At 35.9% G+C, this 21,657-nt stretch overlaps 1 protein-coding gene, 1 long non-coding RNA gene and 2 pseudogenes across 7 annotated transcripts; 1 reads left to right on the top strand and 3 right to left on the bottom strand.

The window, feature by feature from the left end:
• Positions 1 to 4,232: 4,232 nt before the first annotated feature.
• Positions 4,233 to 9,427, bottom strand: LOC104736795 (kinesin-like protein KIN-14U). Of its 6 annotated transcripts, none has more exons than XR_015578450.1 (12): positions 8,373 to 9,402; positions 8,175 to 8,258; positions 7,937 to 8,098; positions 7,709 to 7,815; positions 7,420 to 7,604; positions 7,166 to 7,330; positions 6,849 to 7,067; positions 6,673 to 6,710; positions 6,438 to 6,565; positions 5,690 to 6,360; positions 4,783 to 4,931; positions 4,233 to 4,701 (listed from the first exon to the last, which is right to left on the bottom strand). XR_015578450.1 is itself a non-coding variant. In XM_087482118.1 (11 exons), the coding sequence occupies exons 1-10, from the start codon at positions 8,548 to 8,550 to the stop codon at positions 5,716 to 5,718; spliced, it is 1,911 nt and encodes a 636-aa protein (XP_087338244.1). In that variant the 5' UTR covers positions 8,551 to 9,402; the 3' UTR covers positions 5,146 to 5,601; positions 5,690 to 5,715. The 6 variants fall into 6 exon arrangements, 4 of the variants coding, with proteins under 4 accessions (XP_087338244.1, XP_087338245.1, XP_019090020.2 ...); XR_015578451.1 differs by having other exon boundaries at positions 7,709 to 7,869; positions 8,373 to 9,393; XM_087482118.1 differs by lacking the exons at positions 4,233 to 4,701; positions 4,783 to 4,931 and adding an exon at positions 5,146 to 5,601.
• A 1,334-nt stretch (positions 9,428 to 10,761) lies between these two features.
• On the bottom strand, positions 10,762 to 12,871 carry LOC147929524 (uncharacterized). Its single transcript, XR_015577766.1, has 2 exons — positions 12,283 to 12,871; positions 10,762 to 11,991 (listed from the first exon to the last, which is right to left on the bottom strand). It is a non-coding gene; the product is annotated as an uncharacterized LOC147929524 (long non-coding RNA).
• Positions 12,872 to 13,983: 1,112 nt separating this feature from the next.
• Positions 13,984 to 14,436, bottom strand: LOC104738255 (WPP domain-containing protein 3 pseudogene; annotated as a pseudogene).
• A 2,794-nt stretch (positions 14,437 to 17,230) lies between these two features.
• On the top strand, positions 17,231 to 18,265 carry LOC104738254 (agamous-like MADS-box protein AGL36 pseudogene; annotated as a pseudogene).
• The last annotated feature ends 3,392 nt before the right edge of the window (positions 18,266 to 21,657 follow it).

Here is a 21,657-nt window from a genome sequence, read left to right as displayed (position 1 = left end):
TGCACATGCAAGTCGACTCTAGTTTGGGTCTCCCAACACCAAACTAGATCGAAGATATGCTCCCTGAACTCAGAGATTTTCGCAGAGCTTCAGCTTCTCTAACTCGATTTCTTGCTTGCTTTAATGCTTCCTCTTGCGGACTTAGCAAACAACAACTCACTTCTCACACTTAGAAGGAAAACTCTATATTTCTCCACTCTCTCTCTCTCTCTCTCTCTCTCTCTCTCTCTCTCTCTCGCCAACAGCCTTTAGGCGTCACTCTAACTCTTTCTCCTCTCCAAGTGAGAAAGAGGAGTGCTTTATATAGAGAGTGTGGGCGAGCATTTGACACCCCGGTTTCTGAGACTTGCAGAGAGGTTTAAAAGAATTGATTTTGCCACCTATGTCACCAAAAGTGCACTTATCTTTTCAGTCAAGGGTCCTTAGAGAACTCCAGAGTTAAGCGTGCTTATGCTGGAGTAGTCTTAGGATGGGTGATCTTCCGGGAAGTGACTGTTGGAACTGTGTGAGTGAGGACAAAACACAAGGAAAGATCATGTAGTGATTTGTAGGGAAGGTAGCAAGTCTTTAAAACCTCCCGGACATAGCAAATCGGTCGTCAGACATTGATGGGCTCACGAGCCTAGTGAGAGAACGTGAGGCCCATTAAGGAAGGTGGGCCCATGGACTGAGATTGGACATGGGGCCCACTTAGAGGTGGCGTTCGGGGCGTTACAAGTGGTATCATAGCCAAACCCAGACGAGTATGGAATCGAGTGGGCTAACACCCTTGGGGGTGACGGTTTTGGTGCGCAACGAGGACGTTGCAATCTGTTAGTGGGGGTGAATTGTGACACCCCGTTTCAGAGACTTGCGGAGAGGTTTAAAAGAATTGATTTAGCCACATATGTCACCAAAAGTGCAATTATCTTTTCGGTCCAAGGTCCTGAGAGAACTCCACAGTTAGCGTGCTTATTCTGGAGTAGTCTTAGGATGGGTCACCTTCCGGCAAGTGATTGTCGGAACCATGTGAGTGAGGACAAAACACAGGAAAAGATCATGTTGTGGTTTGTAGGGACAGTAACAAGTCTTTGAAACCTCCCGGACGTAGCGAACCGGCCGTCGGATATGGATGGGCTCACGGGCCTAGTGAAAGGACGTGGGCCCATCAAACTTTAATATAAAACTAACAAAAAAATCAATTAAACCATAAATAATACAGATTTTAGATATACATTTAACTCACAATTTAATATGAACTGAACAAAATATCCCAATTAAACCCTACATAAAACACATTCAATCAAACAAATTTTACTCACACTTGAATATAAAATTGATAATATTATTTCCAACTAAACCACTAGTAAAACACTTTGAATCATTTAAATTTAACGGACACTTTAATATAAAACTAAAATAAATAAAAAAATCATTTAAGCACATTTAATAATATACATTTAACTCGCACATTAATATTAAAATTGAAATAAAATAAATTTTCATTAACTATATTTTTTACTCAATTTTATTCAATACACAATACATTATAATTAACTCTCATACTTTTTCGTTTCTAAACTGTAACTCTCATAACTTTCCTCCATATAAATACTCATTTTCTCATTCTCTCATTCTCTTTCACTTTTTTGTCAACTAAACAATAAATTCGAAAGTAACTCCAAGAATGGTAGCCCAAACCGGAGGAAAGGAGTTTACAAAAGAAGTATCATAGAGAAGAGAACGGGAAGACCAAGCAATGCAATCTGCCCGTTGATTTGATGAGCGAGAAATCTTCTACAGGAAAAACAGGGAAAGGACGTTCAGAGAAGGTGGAAATCATCTAGACGCTGGCCAGTCATTTGGGGCTTGAATCGTCGCGAGTAGTTCTGCACAATCCATCTCAATTTACTCACAAAAACCGTTGACGGCAAGGATACTCTCCATGGCCCAATTCAGGGCCTCCAACTCCGATTGAAGCAGGGAAGGACTTCGTCTAAGGCATCTAGCTCCCAACAACAAAGTCTCAGTATCACAAGCATAACACCACCATACCAAACCGGAATTAGGATCTGTGGCTTTCCAGGAGCCATCAAATTGATTGCAGGGACCCTGCCCTGACTCCCCACAGGATCCAAAGAATATAGTATACTTAAACCAGAAGACACCTCAACCTGAGACTGTGCCTCCTCCCATAATATTTTCTCACTAATAGCCTGATTAATGACCTCAACTAGCGCAAGCTGCTTGCCTTGAAAAACTTTTTTTTGTTTCTATCTTTCCAAATCAACCATAAAATCCAAGGTAACTAAAGTAGAGAAAGTGGATCCCCAGATTGAGGCGTCCATCTCCAATAGATACAATCGAAATTTGAAAACATTGAAAAGTAAGGAAAACCCTCTGGGGAAACCTGAACTGGAGACAATTCCCAAACTTGATCCGAGCGTGGGCATTCAAAAAGAGCATGGTTAATTGTCTCACATGCAGGCTCGCAACGTTTACATCGGGTATCACACTGAACACCACGATGAGCTAAATGTTTCGTCAATGGAGAGTACCAGATGCTATTTGCCAAAAAAATGCAAAATTTTAGATGGAACATATAGTTTCCAAGCATAGATTCATAAGTCAGTACAAGTTGGACCACACTCAACCTCTAGAGCCATATCTCTTGCGAAACCATAATCCGACTTCACCGAATATTTCCTGGATTATACATTTTTTTTTATCTTAGATATTATACATCTATTTTTTTGTTTTTTGTTGGTTGTTGTTGTTGTATGTGTTAAAAAAACACCTTAAATATCATTTTTTAAAAAATTCCAAAAATATAAAAACACAAAAGAAAAATAAATAAAATAAATGTTCATTCTCAAATAAGATAAAGAAAAAAATAAATGAGAATTCAATTACCAACTAATTTAATTTATAGAAACAAATATGTTAAAAAACAACAAATAACAAAACGTGAAACGCACCGAATTATACCTAGTTTTCAATATAGACAGGTTTTTTAAAATAATATCATTTAAAAATATGTATATATATATATATATATATTAAATGGGAAAAGAAATGTAAAAGTTTATGGTTATCTATCATATTTTCTATCATAAACGTAATGGTAATTTGTATAATAGAAACAGTGTAGTTAAACGTTTTTTAAAAACGTAAAGTATAATTATATTTATATATATATATCACCTGTTCACCATATAAAATAGAAGAGGGATCAACATATGTGCCTCAGTCCACAATCTCGAGAGATTTGGTTTGCCCTTGAGTACAAATTGCTTCAACGTTATAAGTGTCACAGCTACCACGAATATTTTTTGGCTCGAAAGAAAGGAAAAACTCAAATGTTTTTCCATCTAAATCATTAATTTCTTGAGGCATAGATTCAGGAACCTCGACCTATTATAGATTAATTAAATTATTAAAAATTAAGGATTCAATAATAAAATTAAGTAATGCTTACACGTTAATATTAGACTATATCAAAAAAATTACCAAATCATATCTATCATTTAGAAGTTTAGGAGCTTTTCTTCCAACCATATCAACAGCAAAACTATCAAACACCATACATTTGGTTTCCCCAATTTCGTCTTTGATTTTAAGATATACCCAAAACCTAAAACATATATAGATAGCTGTTACTTATTTATTATGATTGATTTTTGAAATATTAGATGTAAAATAATTCTAACATAGATTTAGATAGCTTACTTTGGAGACACAGACTTGGGATAGTCTTTGCATACTTCGCTCCATGAGAATTTTTTTGTTGCATTTCCTAATGAAAAGTAGACCCGCAAATAGTCTATATTAACTTCATATATTGTATAAACTGTGCCACACATCCCGACATGTAATGAGACGGTAGTTGCTTTAGCAATAATGACAATTTTATGTAATAATATTAATAATTGAGTTTTTTATATAATATACCCCATATGCATTAAGAATATTTTCAATAGTGAACAAAGGATAATCTTTTATATCTTTTGTCTTTTTTTTTCGCCGTGAAAACATTGGCTTGGTAAGAGTTCATGATAATCAATTGCAAGTCATTGGGAAGCCTTCTATTATAATAGAAGACCAAACTTGTTACAATTAAAAAACCGTGATTAAATGTATTAATTTTTTTTCAAAAACTTATAGTTCTTTAAGATCTTGTACTTGAGCAATTTTTGGGTTGATAAGAACTTGTGAAGAATCCCACAAATTCAACACACTTCAAACATCTGTAATTATGAATAGATGAAGTAAGTACAGAGAACCTTTAAACTATTTACATGTATTCAAGTACGGAGAACCTTTAAACTATTTACATGTATTGAATTCTAAATTTTAAAATTATTACATATATATTATCGTTGAATAGATTGACTTTGGCAAACCTTATTAGACAGAAATTAAAACAACACCATCGGTTGACTCTTACACGCATGATTAATTTTTTGAGCAAAATTACCTCAAAGGGTATACAACACACGTGTATCCCTATGTATTAATCATATATAGAGAGGATATATGAGATATATAAAATTTTATAGTTATCTAATGTCATATTTTCTATCATAAACGTAATAGTAATGGTAAATGCAAAGTGCACTGCTTACTCATTGTTTCTCGTATGGAAGTCAATTTTGGTAGTTGTTTTATTAGTGGTAGTTACGTCTTTAATCTCACCACAGTCGACAACTTGTCCAAGGAAAGCTGAAACAAAAGTTACAAAACATTGGATAAGTTATTAAAAAAAATAACATGACTCAACGATATTTGTAATACAAAACGTACCAAATAAGAAACTTGTGTTTTGCTGTCCAGATAGTATGGCATCATATCTCGCTATTGGCTAATGACGGAAACATATCATCGGATATGTTATCACTAACGTTCACACTCGTTCTTGAAGTGAACCCGATCCTCCACTTCAGATCAGAAATCTTGACAGCACCATAAGACGGAGTTAAACCAAATGTTGAAATTGAGAACCAAGACCCTATGTTTAGACGGCTTTCAAACTTTTTGATTTGGTCCCTCTTGACATTAGCACTAAAATGCAAAGAATACAAAAATAGTTGACAACTAAAACTTTGCATTCTATTTTTTTGCTATGTGTGGGTATGTTTGTATCAATTTGTGTTAAGTCTAATAGAATAGTGCAACAAAAAGACTCTTATCTATTTATGTATCAAATTGTATATATGAAGAGTTGATACAAAGTACAAACAAAAAACAAAAAGTAAGATACAGTAAAGTCAAATTCACAACACTATTGTGCAATCAGGAACTTCAAAAGATGACAAAATAAAACCCTCAAACCCTTTCACACATCTCTCTGAACTCTCCAAAGAAGATAGAATCTGGAATATTAATTATATGATCCAGTTTCTGTAAACTCCATAAAAACATCCAACATCAAACTATCACAACCCTAATGAAAATTTTGAGAAACAATAACAAACAAAACATATAGGCATGCTCTCAGATGTTAAAAAATGTAACTTGAGGGCTGTATCCTTTGAAAACCAGAACTGCAAACTCCACGAGTTCAAATGGTCTTAAAATGGGACCATTAGTCTAGTGGTTTCTATTGGAGGACACCTCCTCATCCTACTCAGGCTCAAACCAGAAGTCTAATCAATAGAGGAAAAAAAAAACTCAGCACTTTCACAAGAGATGGAAAAGAAAGATGAAAGACCTGTTTCTTGACTGATCACTATTAGATCATGTCAAGCTTGACATTCGTCGTCTGTGGTGACACAGCTTAGCTCTCACATTTGGATCTGATGAAGTAACCATCTTGCTCCTTGGCGAAGAAGTATCATTAATATTCCTTTTCTGTAAAGATTTATCTTTAATATCCCTTTTAGGAGTTTCTGGTGTTCCACAGTTAGCTACAGCTCGAAGCGGTTTTGTGTATGATCTTCTAAGGAGAACTCTGCTGCGTGAGTCAGAGAGGCTAAGCGACTGAGAAGTGGAGAACTGAGTAAGATTTTTAGCCACTAATCGTATGCTCTGTGTTTTGCCACTGAGTTCCTTCTCTGACATTGTTTGCCTTTGGCGACTAGCAACAGTAGAAGTCATGAAGCGTGGGACAAACCCGGAACTCTTGCTTACTTTGACATGTTTATCAGATAATTTTGGGGTCGCATCAGTCTCTTTCAGATGATCTAAAGACAAAATAGCTTTCTTTTCGATGTCTTCTAGATGCTTATTATTCTCATCGGTGATCCAAAAGAGTTTCTTGTTTTCATTAAGCTGACACTCTACTTCCTGTAACCGCGCTGTGATCTTCTTACAATTTTCTTGAGTTTCTTGCATTTCCTCTTCAAGTTCCGATATTTTCTTTTCTTTTAGCTTTTGTAGTTCCTAAGCAATGATGATGAAAACATTTAGCAACGAGTGATCTGGATATAAAATGCAACTACAGCAGTACAGGTGCTTACAGCTGTTAGTCCTCTGTTAGACTCTATAGATCTCGCACGTTTTGTAAAGCTCAAAGAGCAAATTGTTTCACCAACATCTACATCACGTGGACTTATGTGCACAAGCATCAGAACCTTTGATTTAGTACCTAAAAGAATTAGATAACAATCAAACCTAGATAACGTCAGTATATGTTAATCTCAATAGACTTTACGATATTATTATAAGCAACCATATGTATATATGCCTTTTTACCTAGAGAATCTTTAAGAATTTGAGTTAGCTTGCTGTTTCTGCAAGCAAGAAAAAGAAAAAGAAAAAGCTAAACTCAGTAGCATGACCAAAGCGAGATCTATTTCACTTCTGCCAGATAGATGTCTCTGGTTCCATGGCAAATGTGTGTGAAAAGGAATTAAAAGCTGAGTTCTTGCCTGTAAGGCACATGTCCCTTCTTTCTCCTTAACGCTGCAATCACATCTCCAAGAGCGGAAAGTGAGAGGTTTATGGCCCTTCCTTCATCCATAGTTTGCCCTATAGCTCCGGTCTTCAAGAGCCTCTCGCTTCCTCCGAGATCTATCATCCAAAGCTTGCTAACTTCAGTTTTTGACCCCACAGCATCCCCACGACGAAAGATTGTGATCCTTGTTAAACTAGATATAAACTAACTGAATAAGGGTAACTACCAAACTGAAAAATTTATAATTTGAGTATTGATTGACAAATACAGTTGAAATCATCAAGAACTTACCAATGAGATCTGCTCGAAGTTTCGTTCACATTTGTCCAAGAAGTTGATCTGCCTCGTCTCCCTTTATTGTACCACCATCTAGCTTTTGTAAAATCCGGTACTTCTACTTCAGTCAAACCCTCAATTTCAACCGAACCCTTTGAGTCTACTTGAATATTGAGGTTGCTGCAGTAAAGTTCAGGCAGACAAGAGTAAGTACTTCGAAGAATGTTTCTTGTCCAATAAACCTTTGCATAAGAAAGCTGGTTACTTACCATTTAGCTGAGGTTTCATAAGACTTCAAAGACGGTCTTGCAGACAACAGATCTTTCAGGTTACCCATGTAGATTTCCAACATACTCATTGTAAATGTCACAGAATATGTATGATCCGTTGAAGCTTCATTGAAAAGCTCTTTTATAGCTCTAGGAGCAAGGCCTGGTTGCTCAATCGTGCCATCCTAAACAAGGCAGGAAACAAAGTTCTTCCTTAACTTAGAAACAACAACAAGTAACTCTAAGAATTAATGACTTTTTCCAACAAAATCTGAGAATCAAGACTAACCATGGTGAAAGTCTTGCCTGTCCCCGTTTGACCATAAGCCAAGACACATACATTGTGACCATCAAGGGCCGATCTAAGAATCGGTTTCACTTCTCCGAAAACGTCTTCTACAGAGTTTTATTTTTTTCAACCAGGAGAAGGAAGGCCTCATTTACTCACAACTGGAAGGAAACAGAAAGCTAAGAAACCAAGAAAAGGGGAATGACTAAAGCCTAACAGCAGACTAACCTTGAGTTGCTGATTGATGGAAAACCTTATCAAATTCAAATTCTTTTCGAGTTCCAGCAGATCTTACAACAACGTTATCCGGTCCAAACGACACAGGTTCCCTAATCGGTCTCCTTTCAGTAACTAGAAATGGCCTAACTCTACAAAACACACGTATACTTCCTGCAAAGTTGAAGCCAATCCTTGAGATAACAATCAAAATTTAAACCAAAGTTTGAAAACTAAAGGGAGTTACAACCTTTAGTGTCTATGATCTTATTCAGAACTTCCCTTCTCTTTTCATCCAATGACTTAAGCGATGACTTCAACTCCAAAACTTCCCCTATAAATTTACCAACCACAAATCAAATTAAACACACAAAATCGAATTCATTTCAAACTTCCTGATCAACTAGAAAACATACTAATGAAGCAAAATCAAGAGATTAATAAATACCTTCAAGGTTTGATATTGACTTTTCAAGCTCATTCCTTTCATGCTCAGGAACAACATTTACATCAGTGTAAAACAAAGGAACAACAGGTTGTGGCGACTCAATAGATTCAGGAACTGACATTGAGCTAACTGGAGATTGAGGGATCAAGATCTCTCCTTTTTCAGCTGAAACCAACATTTTTTTTCTCCCTTAGCTGACTTGAACGAGATCCAAATTCCGACAAAACAAGAAAAGAAAAAAGAAAAGTACAAAGAGGAAGTGGGAGTGGAATGGAGACAAGGACAACAAACTTAACTCAAACGTATCCAATGTAAGAATGGTAGTTAGGAACACAGAAAAAAAGAACAATAAACTTTTCACTATTTATAATTTGTTGTACAGAACTCTGAACAAGAAGACAACTTGAGTTGTCATAAAACTCAGGACATGATATAATTGATTAATGTAAGTTCAAAGGAGAGAGAGAGAGAGAGAGAGTGAGAGAAAAGGAAAGGTTTTTAATTTGTCAGAAACAAGAAAACCCCTCGGAATAAGAAATAGTATTTAATAGTAAAAAGAAATGGGAAAAATTGAAGATGAAGCAATGTTTAAGACAGAAGGGTTCCAGGAAAAGAAAAAAATCAAAACTTTTGAAAGAGTCTCAATTAGCAAAGAGAGAAACAGAACCAGATTCGCTCATATGGGTTTAAAAAGGATATAAAATCTTCTCAGATGTATAAGATCGAGCAAGTGAGGGACAACAACACAAGCGGGTAAAAGCAAAAACTGTTAAAACCTCTCAAGTTTTGATTTTTAAACAAAAGGGTATGGATTAGAGAAGGCTTTTGGTCAAATGATTAAAACACTTGTTTGTCTGGTGAATGATGATGGTTTCTTGATTTCAGAAATGAAACATGTCTTTCTCTGACTCTGTTTCATCTTCCAACAATACAGTTGGATTAGTGCGACTTTTTTGGATCAAAAAATAATGTTTTTAAAAAAGGGAAAATGATTGAGGAGGGAGAGAATCAGGTTCATCATGGTAGGTCCATTCCAAAGGACCAAAGTTGGTGCCTTTTATTCCTCAACCGGAGCGTGTTTTGCCATTATCTTCTTCCTTACTCTTTAGTGCTTTACCGGTTTTATCATAACGGGTTTTGTTCAAACAAACCAGGACACCATACATAGCTTATGGAAACCGGTTATGGTAAAATGAGTCTTCATTGAGTTTGTATATGACAACAGGTTGACCTTTGGATGACTTAGCTGTGTAAACATGATTCTTGATTGTTTCCTGAAGCAATAATCATCTTGTGTTGTATGTAGACCATTTTTTAACTTTATATATATAATAAGTTTGAAATGTAGGTAGATGCATCCTCTGGATATTTCTCCAAAATCAATATATTTAATCTCCCAATGAATGATCCTGGTGTAAGCAACAATGAGAGAAAAGAGTACTGAGAAGCTCTGCATTGTCCCTTGTCTCTGATTTTTGAAGCTTTAAGCAACCAACCTGCTCGGAGCACGAGTAGTAGTGTTCAATACTAGGCTTGATTCCGTACTTTGATCTCATTTAATTGACTGAAATACTTAACACCTTCATCAATTAACCTTGGCATAACCCGCAAGCTGACAAATACAGCAAGATAAGTAACCCCACCAGGGCACCAGGGTTTGCACCAAACCCATGAGACCCGTACACAACATCCTTCTTTGGTATACTGTTGGAAATTATAGAAGCCTCGTTATACATTGCCGCATTTAGAATATATATATATATTGCAAGAGAAACTCATCTGTTTCGAGCCTGCTCTCACTAAATGAAATCGCTTGCCTTTCTATATAATATAACGCAGCCAGATTCGAACAAGCATGCATATAAAACACTAGTGAAAGTAATCACGTCTGGCTTCACTCATCATTTAGCCATACACTTCAACAGCCTAGAACCAGTTACCTACGCCGAGTCGCCGAAATAACCAGAAATCATGAGCTAACAAATAACAACAGCCTTATGTGTGTTTGAAAAGACGGTTTCTTAAAATTCGTTTGTCCAATTTAATATTATCCACGCAAGGTGACCAAGGCAGAAAAAGAAAGAACTCAGGAGAACAAAAGAAGTAGAATAATCCTACAACTCTATGTACAACAACACAAAAACTAAGAATATATATTTGCACATTTCATAACTTCGATTTCATAGTGAATTAGCCATTATCTAATCCAATAGAAAGGAATTTATCAAACAGACAATTATAACCACATGCGCAATAACCTGGTGCAGGTCAATTATGCCAACGTAGGCAATAATGTTTCCATGTTTTGATGAAAGTGTTAAAATATTGGGAAGAAGAAGAAAAGAAACAGAGCAAGAGAGCTTTTGTCTCATCTCTTTGAAGAAGACAAGATCGAACACTGAATCTTTTATTTACATGAAACTTGTTACAATTTTGTTTTACAACACACCACAGTTATATATAAGTCGTACGGTCATACCCGTTCGTAACTTGTCACAACCGACAACTTGAAACAACACATCTAATAACACATACACACCTCTTCACTAACTACAGACACATTAATTCTTTAATTATAAAACATAATAAGACCAAACTCAATTACAAACTAACAGTCCTCCTTAATTGAGTTATGGTCTAAAACCTTGTGTCTCAAATCTTCAACTATTTTGATTGGGTGTTCTCTTTCCCAAGTGTCACAACAGGTGCATATCTTCTTCTTTCATCTTCAAGCCTCATACGCTCATCATAGTATTTGAGCGACAAGCTTATGGAAATGTTCATTGAACCTGCCAGCCTTCTCCACATATCTTTTAAAATTTCTACAAGTGAACTTCATCACGTGTACTCCGTGATCTTCTGTCACTTCTACTCCAAATGTTCTGGCAACCGTCTTTGACTCACTTTTTCTTCGGTTATCACAGATTTCAACTTCATAGTCAATATCCTTCTTCCTTAAGGATCATTTATGGAACAGCGACTGTCTTTAAACAAGACTCCATATCCATTTAATATCATTTACGAAACACTTAGCAAATTTCTTGCTTAGTCCGCTTTCACCATCTTTTCCATTTCGATCTTCTTCTTCTTCTTCTCAATTGATTAGTTGTCTCCATCTTACTCTTGCAGCGGATTTTTTTTTATTTTTGTTTTGCTTGGACAGGCTCCAAGACCAACATAAGCTCTGATACCATGTTAGAATATTGAGAGGAAGAAGAAAAGAAACAGAGCAAGAGACTTTGTCAATTCTCCTTGGAGAAGACAAGAGAACGAAACTGAAATATTTATTTACATGAAACTTGTTTCATACATCAACGACAAAACTGATTTATATAGAAAACAAACTGACACTAGATCATAATGAGTTGTCTCTTTGTCCTTGCGACTCTTGGATAAAACGTCACAAACCAAAACGTCACGCCTTATACGTTGCGACTCTGAAACTCAATTATCGACCAAGCATTAAAGGAGGATGCTTACCTTAGAGAAAAAATGGAGCATAAACCGGTTGATAAGATAACCGAAGATGACGTGAAAACGTTTCACGCACGAGATGTGAGGGAGACGTGAATCTGATGGTGTTCAAAGGAAGACACCAAGCAAGAAAGGAGCTGCTTACCTAATAGAGAAAAGGGAAGATGGTGGTTACAAGATTAGAGAGTACAATCAACCTTCACAAACAGAACCTTCAAGAAGAAGGGCTCCCAAGGGAAGAAGAAAAAGGAAATCTTCTCAAAAGGATATGGCGTTAACAGATGTGGAGTTGGAGTTGTGAAACTTGTTCGAAGAAGATGTGGAGAAAATTCACGCGTTGCAAAAATTGTGAGGTTACACAGATAACTGAAGAAGAGACATCACAGAGACGTGATGGTGATCAAAAAGGCACCAAGCAATAAAGGAGGATGCTTACCTCATATAAAAATATGGAGCAGGAGCCGGTTGAAGAGGTAACCGAAGACGACGTGGTGGAGATTCACGCGTAAGACGTCATGGAGACGTTATGGTGATCAAATGGAGATACCAAGCACTAAAGGAGGATGCTTACCTCTTAAAAAAATGTAGCATAAACCGGTTGATAAGATAACCGAAGAAGACGTTTCACGCACGAGACGTCACAGAGACGTCAATCTGATGGTGTTCAAAGGAAGAAACTAAGCAAAAAAGAAAAAGGAGCTGCTTACCTAAGAGAGAAAAGGGAGAAGCAGCCACTTGCAAAAGGGAAAGGGAATATCCAAGTGATGACAAGCCAAGGAGAGAAGATCATCAAAAAGGTATTTCTTGTGCCGGATTTAGCAAGAATTTTTTGAAGAGTTAATCAAAGGAAGACACCAAGCAAGAAAGGAAGCTGAGTTCACGCACAGATTTGGTGAAAGGGTTCACGCCCAGATTTGGTGATCAAAAGGACACCAAAAGGAAAAATCAGAATGTTCACTTAGAACAAAGTGAGTGGAAGAAGGTTGGAAGAACAATCGGATGAAGACGTGAGGGAAGTTCACAAAGGCGATGTGAAAAAACTCACATGGTGAAAGTATGAAGGATCCTTGGAGAAGGTTCGCAAAAAAAAAAAAACAAAAAAAAAAGGTGAGAAAAAACCAAGGGTTCAAATGTGAGAAGGCGTCTGTTTGTACGAAACAGAAGAAAGGTTCTGAGCAAAAACGGTGTGATGTTTTGAGAAAGAAAATCACACGGAGCAACAGCCTGTTCGAAAGAAAAAGAGAAAGCTCTAACCAGAGGGAGAGATGATGTTATTAATTACCTGGAAACAGAGAAGTTCATTAAGCACAACAAGGTTGGAAGAACGTTGAAGCAAGATTGGCGTTAGCTGGAAACTCAATTAAGGGGGAGTGTTGGTCGATAATTGAGTTTCAGAGTCGCAACGTATAAGGCCTGACGTTTTGGTTTGTGACGTTTTATCCAAGAGTCGCAAGGACAAAGAGACAACTCATTATGATCTAGTGTCAGTCTGTTTTCTATATAAATCAGTTTTGTCGTTGATGTATGAAACAAGTTTCATGTAAATAAATATTTCAGTTTCGTTCTCTTGTCTTCTCCAAGGAGAAGAGACAGTCTCTTGCTCTGTTTCTTTTCTTCTTCCTCTCAATATTCCAACAGAAAGAAGGTAAACCAAAATACTTAACTCAAGATTTAAAAAGGAAAGACGACAATGATCATATTTTACATACAGTACTCCTAACTCACAGTAAGTTCAAGTCACCCACTAGACATCGAGAAAAAAGAAAATCATACTAGTAATTTTTAAAGCTAGGGACTCAAAATCCAATCGAGAAAATGCTACATAACCTATAAGCTAAACGTAAGCTGCATGCATACACCAAACTCACCAATTGTCAGCCCTGAAAAATTCAGCTTAATCTTAAGGGTAAGATTACAAGAATGTCTGTTGAAAAAAATCTAACTGGACTAGAAGATATAAGCTGATGCCATAGAGACATATGCCGATACATATCGTTGTAACATCCATAGAGGCATAAGCCGATTCCAAACTAAGCAACGAGTCATATTAGAAAGAATGAACACCTTCAAAATCCACAAGTCATATTTAAAAGAAGAATCTAGCAAAAGCAAAAGGAGAGTAAAACCAAAATCTTAATTAAGCCTCCTCAAGTTCAGGAACGGAACTGCATCTTGCATTCATCTTCTTCTTCCATTGGTCCTTCGCACATTTATTGATACGATAGCTAATCTCTTCGGTATAGGCCTCAAGATTTTTAATCCCATCACTCGACACGAGGTTTGATCCGACGACGTAAGCATCTTCCTCGATAGATTTCGCAAGGGCGGACGCTTCCTCAGGGTTAAGCGTTCCGTATCTCTTGGAGAGGCACGAGTCTTTGGATAATATATTGATGAGCATATTCAAGAGGTAATCGCGGCTTAACTGAGTCGGTGGCCAAACGGAGAGCATGGTGCTTCCTCCATGTTTCTTCTCTGGTTCTGCTTCGACTTTTGGGGATGTTGCGTCAGAACTGCGTTTTTTAGAGCTTTCTGATTCAGGCTGCGGCGTTAGGACGGTGGTGTAGATTGTATCGGCAGTTTCTCCCATTCTTTCCGGTGTAATTAGGGCTACAAGGAAAATATCAGTTTTTTCGCGTTGGTTTCAAGTGAAGAATCGTTTGATTGTTTGGTTCGTTGGGTATTTATAGATTTGTTACGCCCCTACAATTAATCATATATCCTAATTATTTAAGGAGAAGTCACTTTATTATAAAACATGACATTGTTTATTGTTTTGTAACCAATGATGTCCTACTAGTACTAGTTTTTAGAATTGTTTTTAGTTTTTGTTTTTCAAAAAAACTATTTTATTATCAATTCACAAAAGATAATAAAAGAAAATTGTATATTTTGTATTGTGACTACACTTAATCATCAATCAAGCTTTAAGTGTTAAATATATATATATATATATAGTATATTAAAAAAATTATCACGATAAATTAATATGATATCTTAATGAAAGAAATTATTTAATCAATTGTTAATCCTTTTTTTCGCAAATTGAAAATTTATTTATGAGTGTCAAAAGTAAAGATACATCTGTTCATAAAGCCATAAAGGCGGATCAAAGCAACTCGAATAGAAAGTACAGTTTCGACAGCCATAGTTAGCCAAAAGATGCGTAACCTTATTACATGATTATTTTTTGGAGACAAATTCTATGTTATAAAAACGAAAGAATATCTTGATAAATACCATTAACTGATATATCCACAGTTAAATCATTTAGGATTTTTGTTAGCTGTTCACAGTCGCCCTCGAAAGAAACCGTAGTTAGGCCACGAATCCATGTTTGTTTTGTAAAGAAAGTAGCAGTGCTTTGGCTTCTGCCTCAAGTGGTGATCTCGCATTTGGCATATGTGAAGCACCCCATCCTAGCGACGTCCCATAGCAATCTCTTAAAATCCATCCATAGTAGTAGAGCGAGTTTGGTGATCATGAGCCGTGTCGTAACTACACTTTGTGAAACCCGGACAAAGCCGTTCCCAAATCATCTCAATTGTCTCGCCTGATAATCCACCATTCTGATGTTCATGTTCATGAGAATGAGAAATCCACTCAATTGCATCTGCCTTTGAACGATCGACAATAGTATAAGGACATTTAGTGTAAGATTCAAAGATAAATTTATTCCTTGATTTCCACATGGGTACCATAATAACCAAAGAGGGAGAAATTTTTTTTTCTATTGGAGCGTTTATATCCTTCTGGAAGTCTAAAATATACGCCAAATTTGTTTCTAAATCGTCCCCAAAAGATTGTGAAGTAGAGAAACAAAGGGTGACTGTTAACCAAATGTTAGTAGCATAATTAGGACACTTAAATAAATATGGTTGACAGTTTCATTAGCTCTAAACCAGCGAGGGCAAACATGATCTAGATTCATTCCTCTAGTATTCAACCTTGTTAGAACGGGGAGTGATTTTGAGAGTGGTCGCCATAGAAAATGCTTGATTTTGGGTAGAATTGATAAGGACCAAATAATATTCTTAAGATGCAAGGAACCATGAGGGACTAATGGCCTCAATACAATCAATTATTAATCCTAAAAGGAAAAAGATTATAAATACTCTCCTTTATATAAATAAATATATTATATTATATTTTATTGTCAACCCAAATAATTTTTACGAGCATGTTACTTCAACTATATTTTACGAGAATTTGTTAGAAATACTTTTTTAAAAATAGTACTTTTCGAAAACATTTCTATATTTTACACACACCCACCATTTTTTGGGTTCGGAATGTTACAATAGTTAAAGAAAACAAGTTTCCTTTATATTTGACACGAGCTCCTATCTTTAATTTAAATTTAAAACCAAAATATATAAGCTATTTATTTTGAAGATTTTAATAAGAGGATTTTTTTTTGACATTAGAAGCTGTAATTCCTAGTGAAATTTGTTATTTTGAATGCCAGCTATATTAGTCCTCATAATTAATTAGCTAGTAAAATTTATTTCTAAAAGTGCAATTACATATACCTTTTTTCCTTACTCAAAAATAGTTGGTCATAATGCCCGAAAAGGAATGATATATGCATATGTATATATGCATTCCATGTGAATGTATAAGTAGAAAAGTAAAAAAAAAAATCATATTTAAGTATTAAACTGTAAATTTTACCCAAATTATACTTTTTGTCTATTGAAATCAACTTATGATTAAACAAATTTTGATGAAACTTCTAGGCATGTTAGAGTTTAAAACATATAACTATTACTTTGATTTTTAAAAATTGTTTTTCAAACAAAATATGTGATTTTTATTGATAATTTTTATCTAATAATTTTATTTTACCTTTATTACTAATTAGTTAACTTAAATGGTATTCATAAAGATATTTGTATATTATTAACTGTGCGCTCTAGTTCTATTGTGATGTTCATTACATACATCCTTAACCAAAATAAGTTTACTACAGATAACAAACTTGACAAGGTATCCTTTTAATCAAAATTTGACATATATTACTATTTTTTTAAAATACACTTAAAATTCTTACAAACACATTCTCTGAAATATAGCGTCAAAAATTATTCTAGGTAAAATGAAAAAAATGAAAGTCAAATAAATTAGTCTTTGTAAATAAAATTATAAATAGAAAATACTATATTCAGTTTTAAACTAATACTAACTTGATAAGGCATTAGCCAAACACATAAATAAAAGGATCCATATATAGATAATAATAGCATGGTCAATTAATAAGAGATTTATTGGGTGTATATAAGTAATATTGAGTCCATCAAAGTGATAAGAAACCTAAAGAGTAGATACACCCTTTCGTTCCTATATAAACAGTCTTTATGCCAACAAACTTGACGCACAAAAAAATGAGGAAGAAGTTGAAATTACCTTTGATAACTAATGAAAGATCCAGGAAAGCAACATTTATGAAGAGGAAGAAAGGAATAACAAAGAAACTCCACGAGTTGACAACTCTATGTGGTGTCCAAGCTTGTGGGGTCATCTACAGTCCATACCTATCGGTACCAGAGGTTTGGCCATTAAAAGAAGGCGTAGAAGAAGTGACTTCGAAGTTTATGAAGATGCCGCTGGCAGAAAGGAACAAAAAGATGATGAATCAAGAGATCTATTTGAGGGAGATGATTGCCAAAGTAAAAGACCAAGTAGACAACTTGGCTACTGAGAACCGAGATTTATATGTTAAGCAATTTATGTTTGATTGTCTTGAAGGAAGATGTCGAAGTATCCTTATGACGCAAAGGACCTTCAAGATTTGCATTGTTATATTGATCGTTACATAGGTCAGCTTACTCGAAGGATGCAAATTCTTGTAGAAATTGGTGAGTCTTTTTCTATCCCTCCTCTTCCTACTAGAATCGTGGATTCCTCCTACTGTTGCAGATTTTCCTGTTATGGCGAATATTGCCACGATAAGTGTTCTATGTGGCTTTAATGATCATATTCAATACCAAAAAGTGAATATGAATCAAAATCAGCAGGAGATGATTCAAAATTTTGTTCCAATTAATTCTTATGATATCATTCCATACCAGAATATGACTATGAATCAAAATCAACACGAGCCACTTCTATATAAGGTTCCTCCTGATTTTTATGATCATATTCAACAAGCAGTCTACAATGACATCCCTTGGAATCAGGAAGTGAATTCAGATTTGAATCATAATCTGAATTCAAATCAGTTTATGAATCAAGAAGTATCATTCAAGGATATGGTGATGGAACAAAATATGAATTATGTCGGAGTACATGCTAGAGTTCCATTCATGGATGACCAACAACCAAACGTTGATCTTGGTATCACCCGTCACATGCCTTTCGTCACCACCTCCGCCTCTGCCACCGGTGTTTATGCTCCTTTCATCAACAATAATTTTTAATAAAAACATGTATTCTAGTGAACTATTCAGTTGTTTGATTTGTATTTTTTTGTTCTCTAATTGCATATGAAAAATATCTAATGTTGTCTTTGCTTTTTTTTTTTTTTTTTTTTTTTTCCTGTTGTTGGTTAAAGGTTCTATCTTGACACATTTATGTTATTTGGATTATTAGGAAACTCCCCTGTTTTAAAATTAGGTCACAACGGCCAGTTAATCGCTGGAAAAGCGATCGCGGCACCCTACTGCCGCAAGTTTAATAAACAAGGCAATTAAATCGGATATGTGAAGAAAACTCAAATTTTTGTTAGTGATGAAAATCAATTGTTTATAATTAGATCTGAAGATTTTGTATAAAGTATGGTGTAAATCGAACAAAAAAAGATAAAAACGAAAAAAATTATACTGGTTCGCGTTTTAAGGTTGTAGGTGCGCAGTCAAAAGGAAGAAGATGAAGAGAAAATACCGATATTACCTTCTGATAAAAGTGAATTGATTGGAAAAAAAACAGCTGGGATTCAAACCAAGGATATATGACTCATTTATAAAGACTGAAACCACTACACCATCAGAGTTATTTGTAATTTTACTCATGAAATAATATACATACTTTCCAATGTTGGATATAAACCCTAAAACTAGTTCCCGATTAATTCCCATATACTCTCCAATTAATTGATTAATCGCTAGGCCTAACTCGACCACCTGACTAGTGCCTAGTGATTACTAAAACAAAGAGAAACTCATATGCATATCATAGCACATTCAATTTTAATTTTATCTGAAATTTTCTGATTGTTTAAAAACCACACTTGGTGTAGTCTTTTCTTTTATAAATTATAACAAAAATATATAACTAACCATATAGTACCAAAGAAAGATGTGCGCAAATTAACTAATTTTTTCCAAGGAAGTATCTTATTTTCATTATACAATTTTCAAAAGAAAAAGGAAACTCGACCTCCTAATCTTTTGACGCCCTAAGGCTCGTGTTTTCGTTCCAGAAAAAAGATAGAAGAGAATTCTCCTTTGAGTATAATTCTAGCTGTAAGCGAAGGAGAAGGTTTATGTACTTGATTAGGTGTTATCAGCGGGTGGAAAATGAGACATGAGCGTGTGTGACATTGGAAGGTTGATGTGTGAGACTTGGATCATTATGTTTTTCGTGAAAAAACCAACCCATTTCTTTTATAACAATATATATAATATTATTAGATACACCATCATATCCAACTCCAATTAACAAAAATCAACCATAACATCCACATTGAAAACATAAAAACCAAACTAACATAAGCAGCAACCTAGCAAACTTCTAACCAGGTTCCAACAAGACTAACATAACCATAACACAACAACCGAGACTCTAGATCATCCTCCTCCTCAATGCCATGATTCCACGTCAACATTACCTGCACCACAAACACAATGAAATGCATAGTATTACCAGAAATACTCAGTGAGGCGATTCTCTCATCTATGAGCTATACATACAAGCAAATCAAGAGTAAAACCACAAATAAAAACATAACAAACCATCCATTAAATAGAACACACATAACACATTCACCACATCTACACATCATCACACAAAACAAGTCATACAACCCAATCGATCATGGTCACACACTCACCTTATCAAGGTTATTCAGACAACAAAACATAACCAGGAGAGACTTGTCTCGCGTCTGCAACAGCACATAAACACCCTACAACAGGTCACACAACCAAAACGACCTTGAAACAAAACAGGTAGAATGAACATAAACTTCCAGTTTTACAGACGAAACCTTAAAACAATACCAATCGTTAACGATCAAATCCGTCCGGTGAAAACCTACCCCTAGACGTCACGGAGCTTCCCCCAAAATCTCATGCCAATTAGATAATAGACGAGACCATGATCGCACTTACAATCCCCGCTGGTCTCAGTTTGCGTCTGAAACGAATCACCTCACAAAACTGCAGAAATCTCATCGATTATTAACTCATATCCAAATATGTAAAAAGGAGAGTCTAGACACAAAGCTTATGTATAACTCCACCAAATTCCATTACCTTTGGGTATGATTTGGCTATGTCGAAACCCTTTCCTACCAAACCATGATGATTCTGATTTCTCCTTAATCTCCTTCACACCATGCTAAGCTTCTCTCTCTTTGCTTTATTCACAGCCCAAGCACAAAACCAGCAACAACAGCAGCAAGGAGAAGGTGTCGAGACTTATAAAACCCTTCTTCGGGTTTTTCCAAAACCAACACTAAACTGGCAACTCAAACCAAATTGATGAACTTAAACCAAATCGGTGAACTTAAACCAAACCGACAAATTTCTAAAATTAGAAAACTGAGATGTTACAATTCTTCCCCATTAACAATAGATTTGTCCTTGAATCCGAACACACCACAACTCCTCTGCAAAAAAAAAAAAAAAACCCGCTAACCACGTTGCAACGGTTCACATCACCAGCTGACCCTACTAGTCCACCCAACGCTGGCCCCCCTCCGGTCAGCACAAAACTGATCTTTCCGGTCAACACAAAGGAACCCTGAGCTTGAACCCTCATCAACCTCGAGATCTACATCCGGTAACAAACAGGAAATCCGAGATTGAACCCCCATCCATCTTCGAGATCTGCATCCGGTCGCAAAGCTTATCCCCACATCCATTACACTTTTCCCCCCAACTCATCTGCTCTTAGGTCGCAACTTTCAAGTCATACCGATCACACTCTCAGACCCCCAGTCTTCGAGCCAGACCGTCTCACCCTCGGACCATCTTCCTCGAGATCTCGGTACCAAGAGAACCCCCGAGCTATTGGTATCTAGGAAACCCCCATCCAGTCAAGAGAACCCCCATCTTCTCATGAGTTGTCTCCCCCCTTACAGCAAATGGTCATACCGTCTATAAGTATTTGCACAACCAAGATCACATCCCATGATCCGCATACAACATCGCAATGTCCTACCAACCACTCTATTTCCTCTTGGACATCACCAACCACCCTGGTCGTTCCCAAGCCACACTCCAAAACGTCCACCTCCACAAATCACCGTTAACGGTATTTCCTGATACCAGCGTGATTCACCACTTTCCAACAACTTTTCATTGGACATCTACAATTTCCCAAACATAAACTAAGAACTCTAAACAATCACAAAACGCTAAAAAGAACATACCATTGAATCTCATTGAAGGCTAGCAGAGGATAATACTAGGACTCCATAGCATACCAAAATTGACTAACTATTCATAATCAATTTCCAACACACAACCAACAGTTTCACAATATTATGCACCAGAAAAATAATATAACCAATTAAAATTCCTAAAGCGCTCTAAACCATCCATTAACCCGCCCTAGAACTGTAAGGGCTCTGATACCAAACTGAAAC

Source organism: Camelina sativa, chromosome 13, assembly GCF_030686135.1.
Source record: "Camelina sativa cultivar CO46 ecotype springtype chromosome 13, ASM3068613v1".
NCBI lineage: Eukaryota > Viridiplantae > Streptophyta > Magnoliopsida > Brassicales > Brassicaceae > Camelina > Camelina sativa.
The sequence above is the reverse complement of the archived record's forward strand: the minus strand, read 5'-3'. Positions and strand labels throughout refer to the sequence as shown.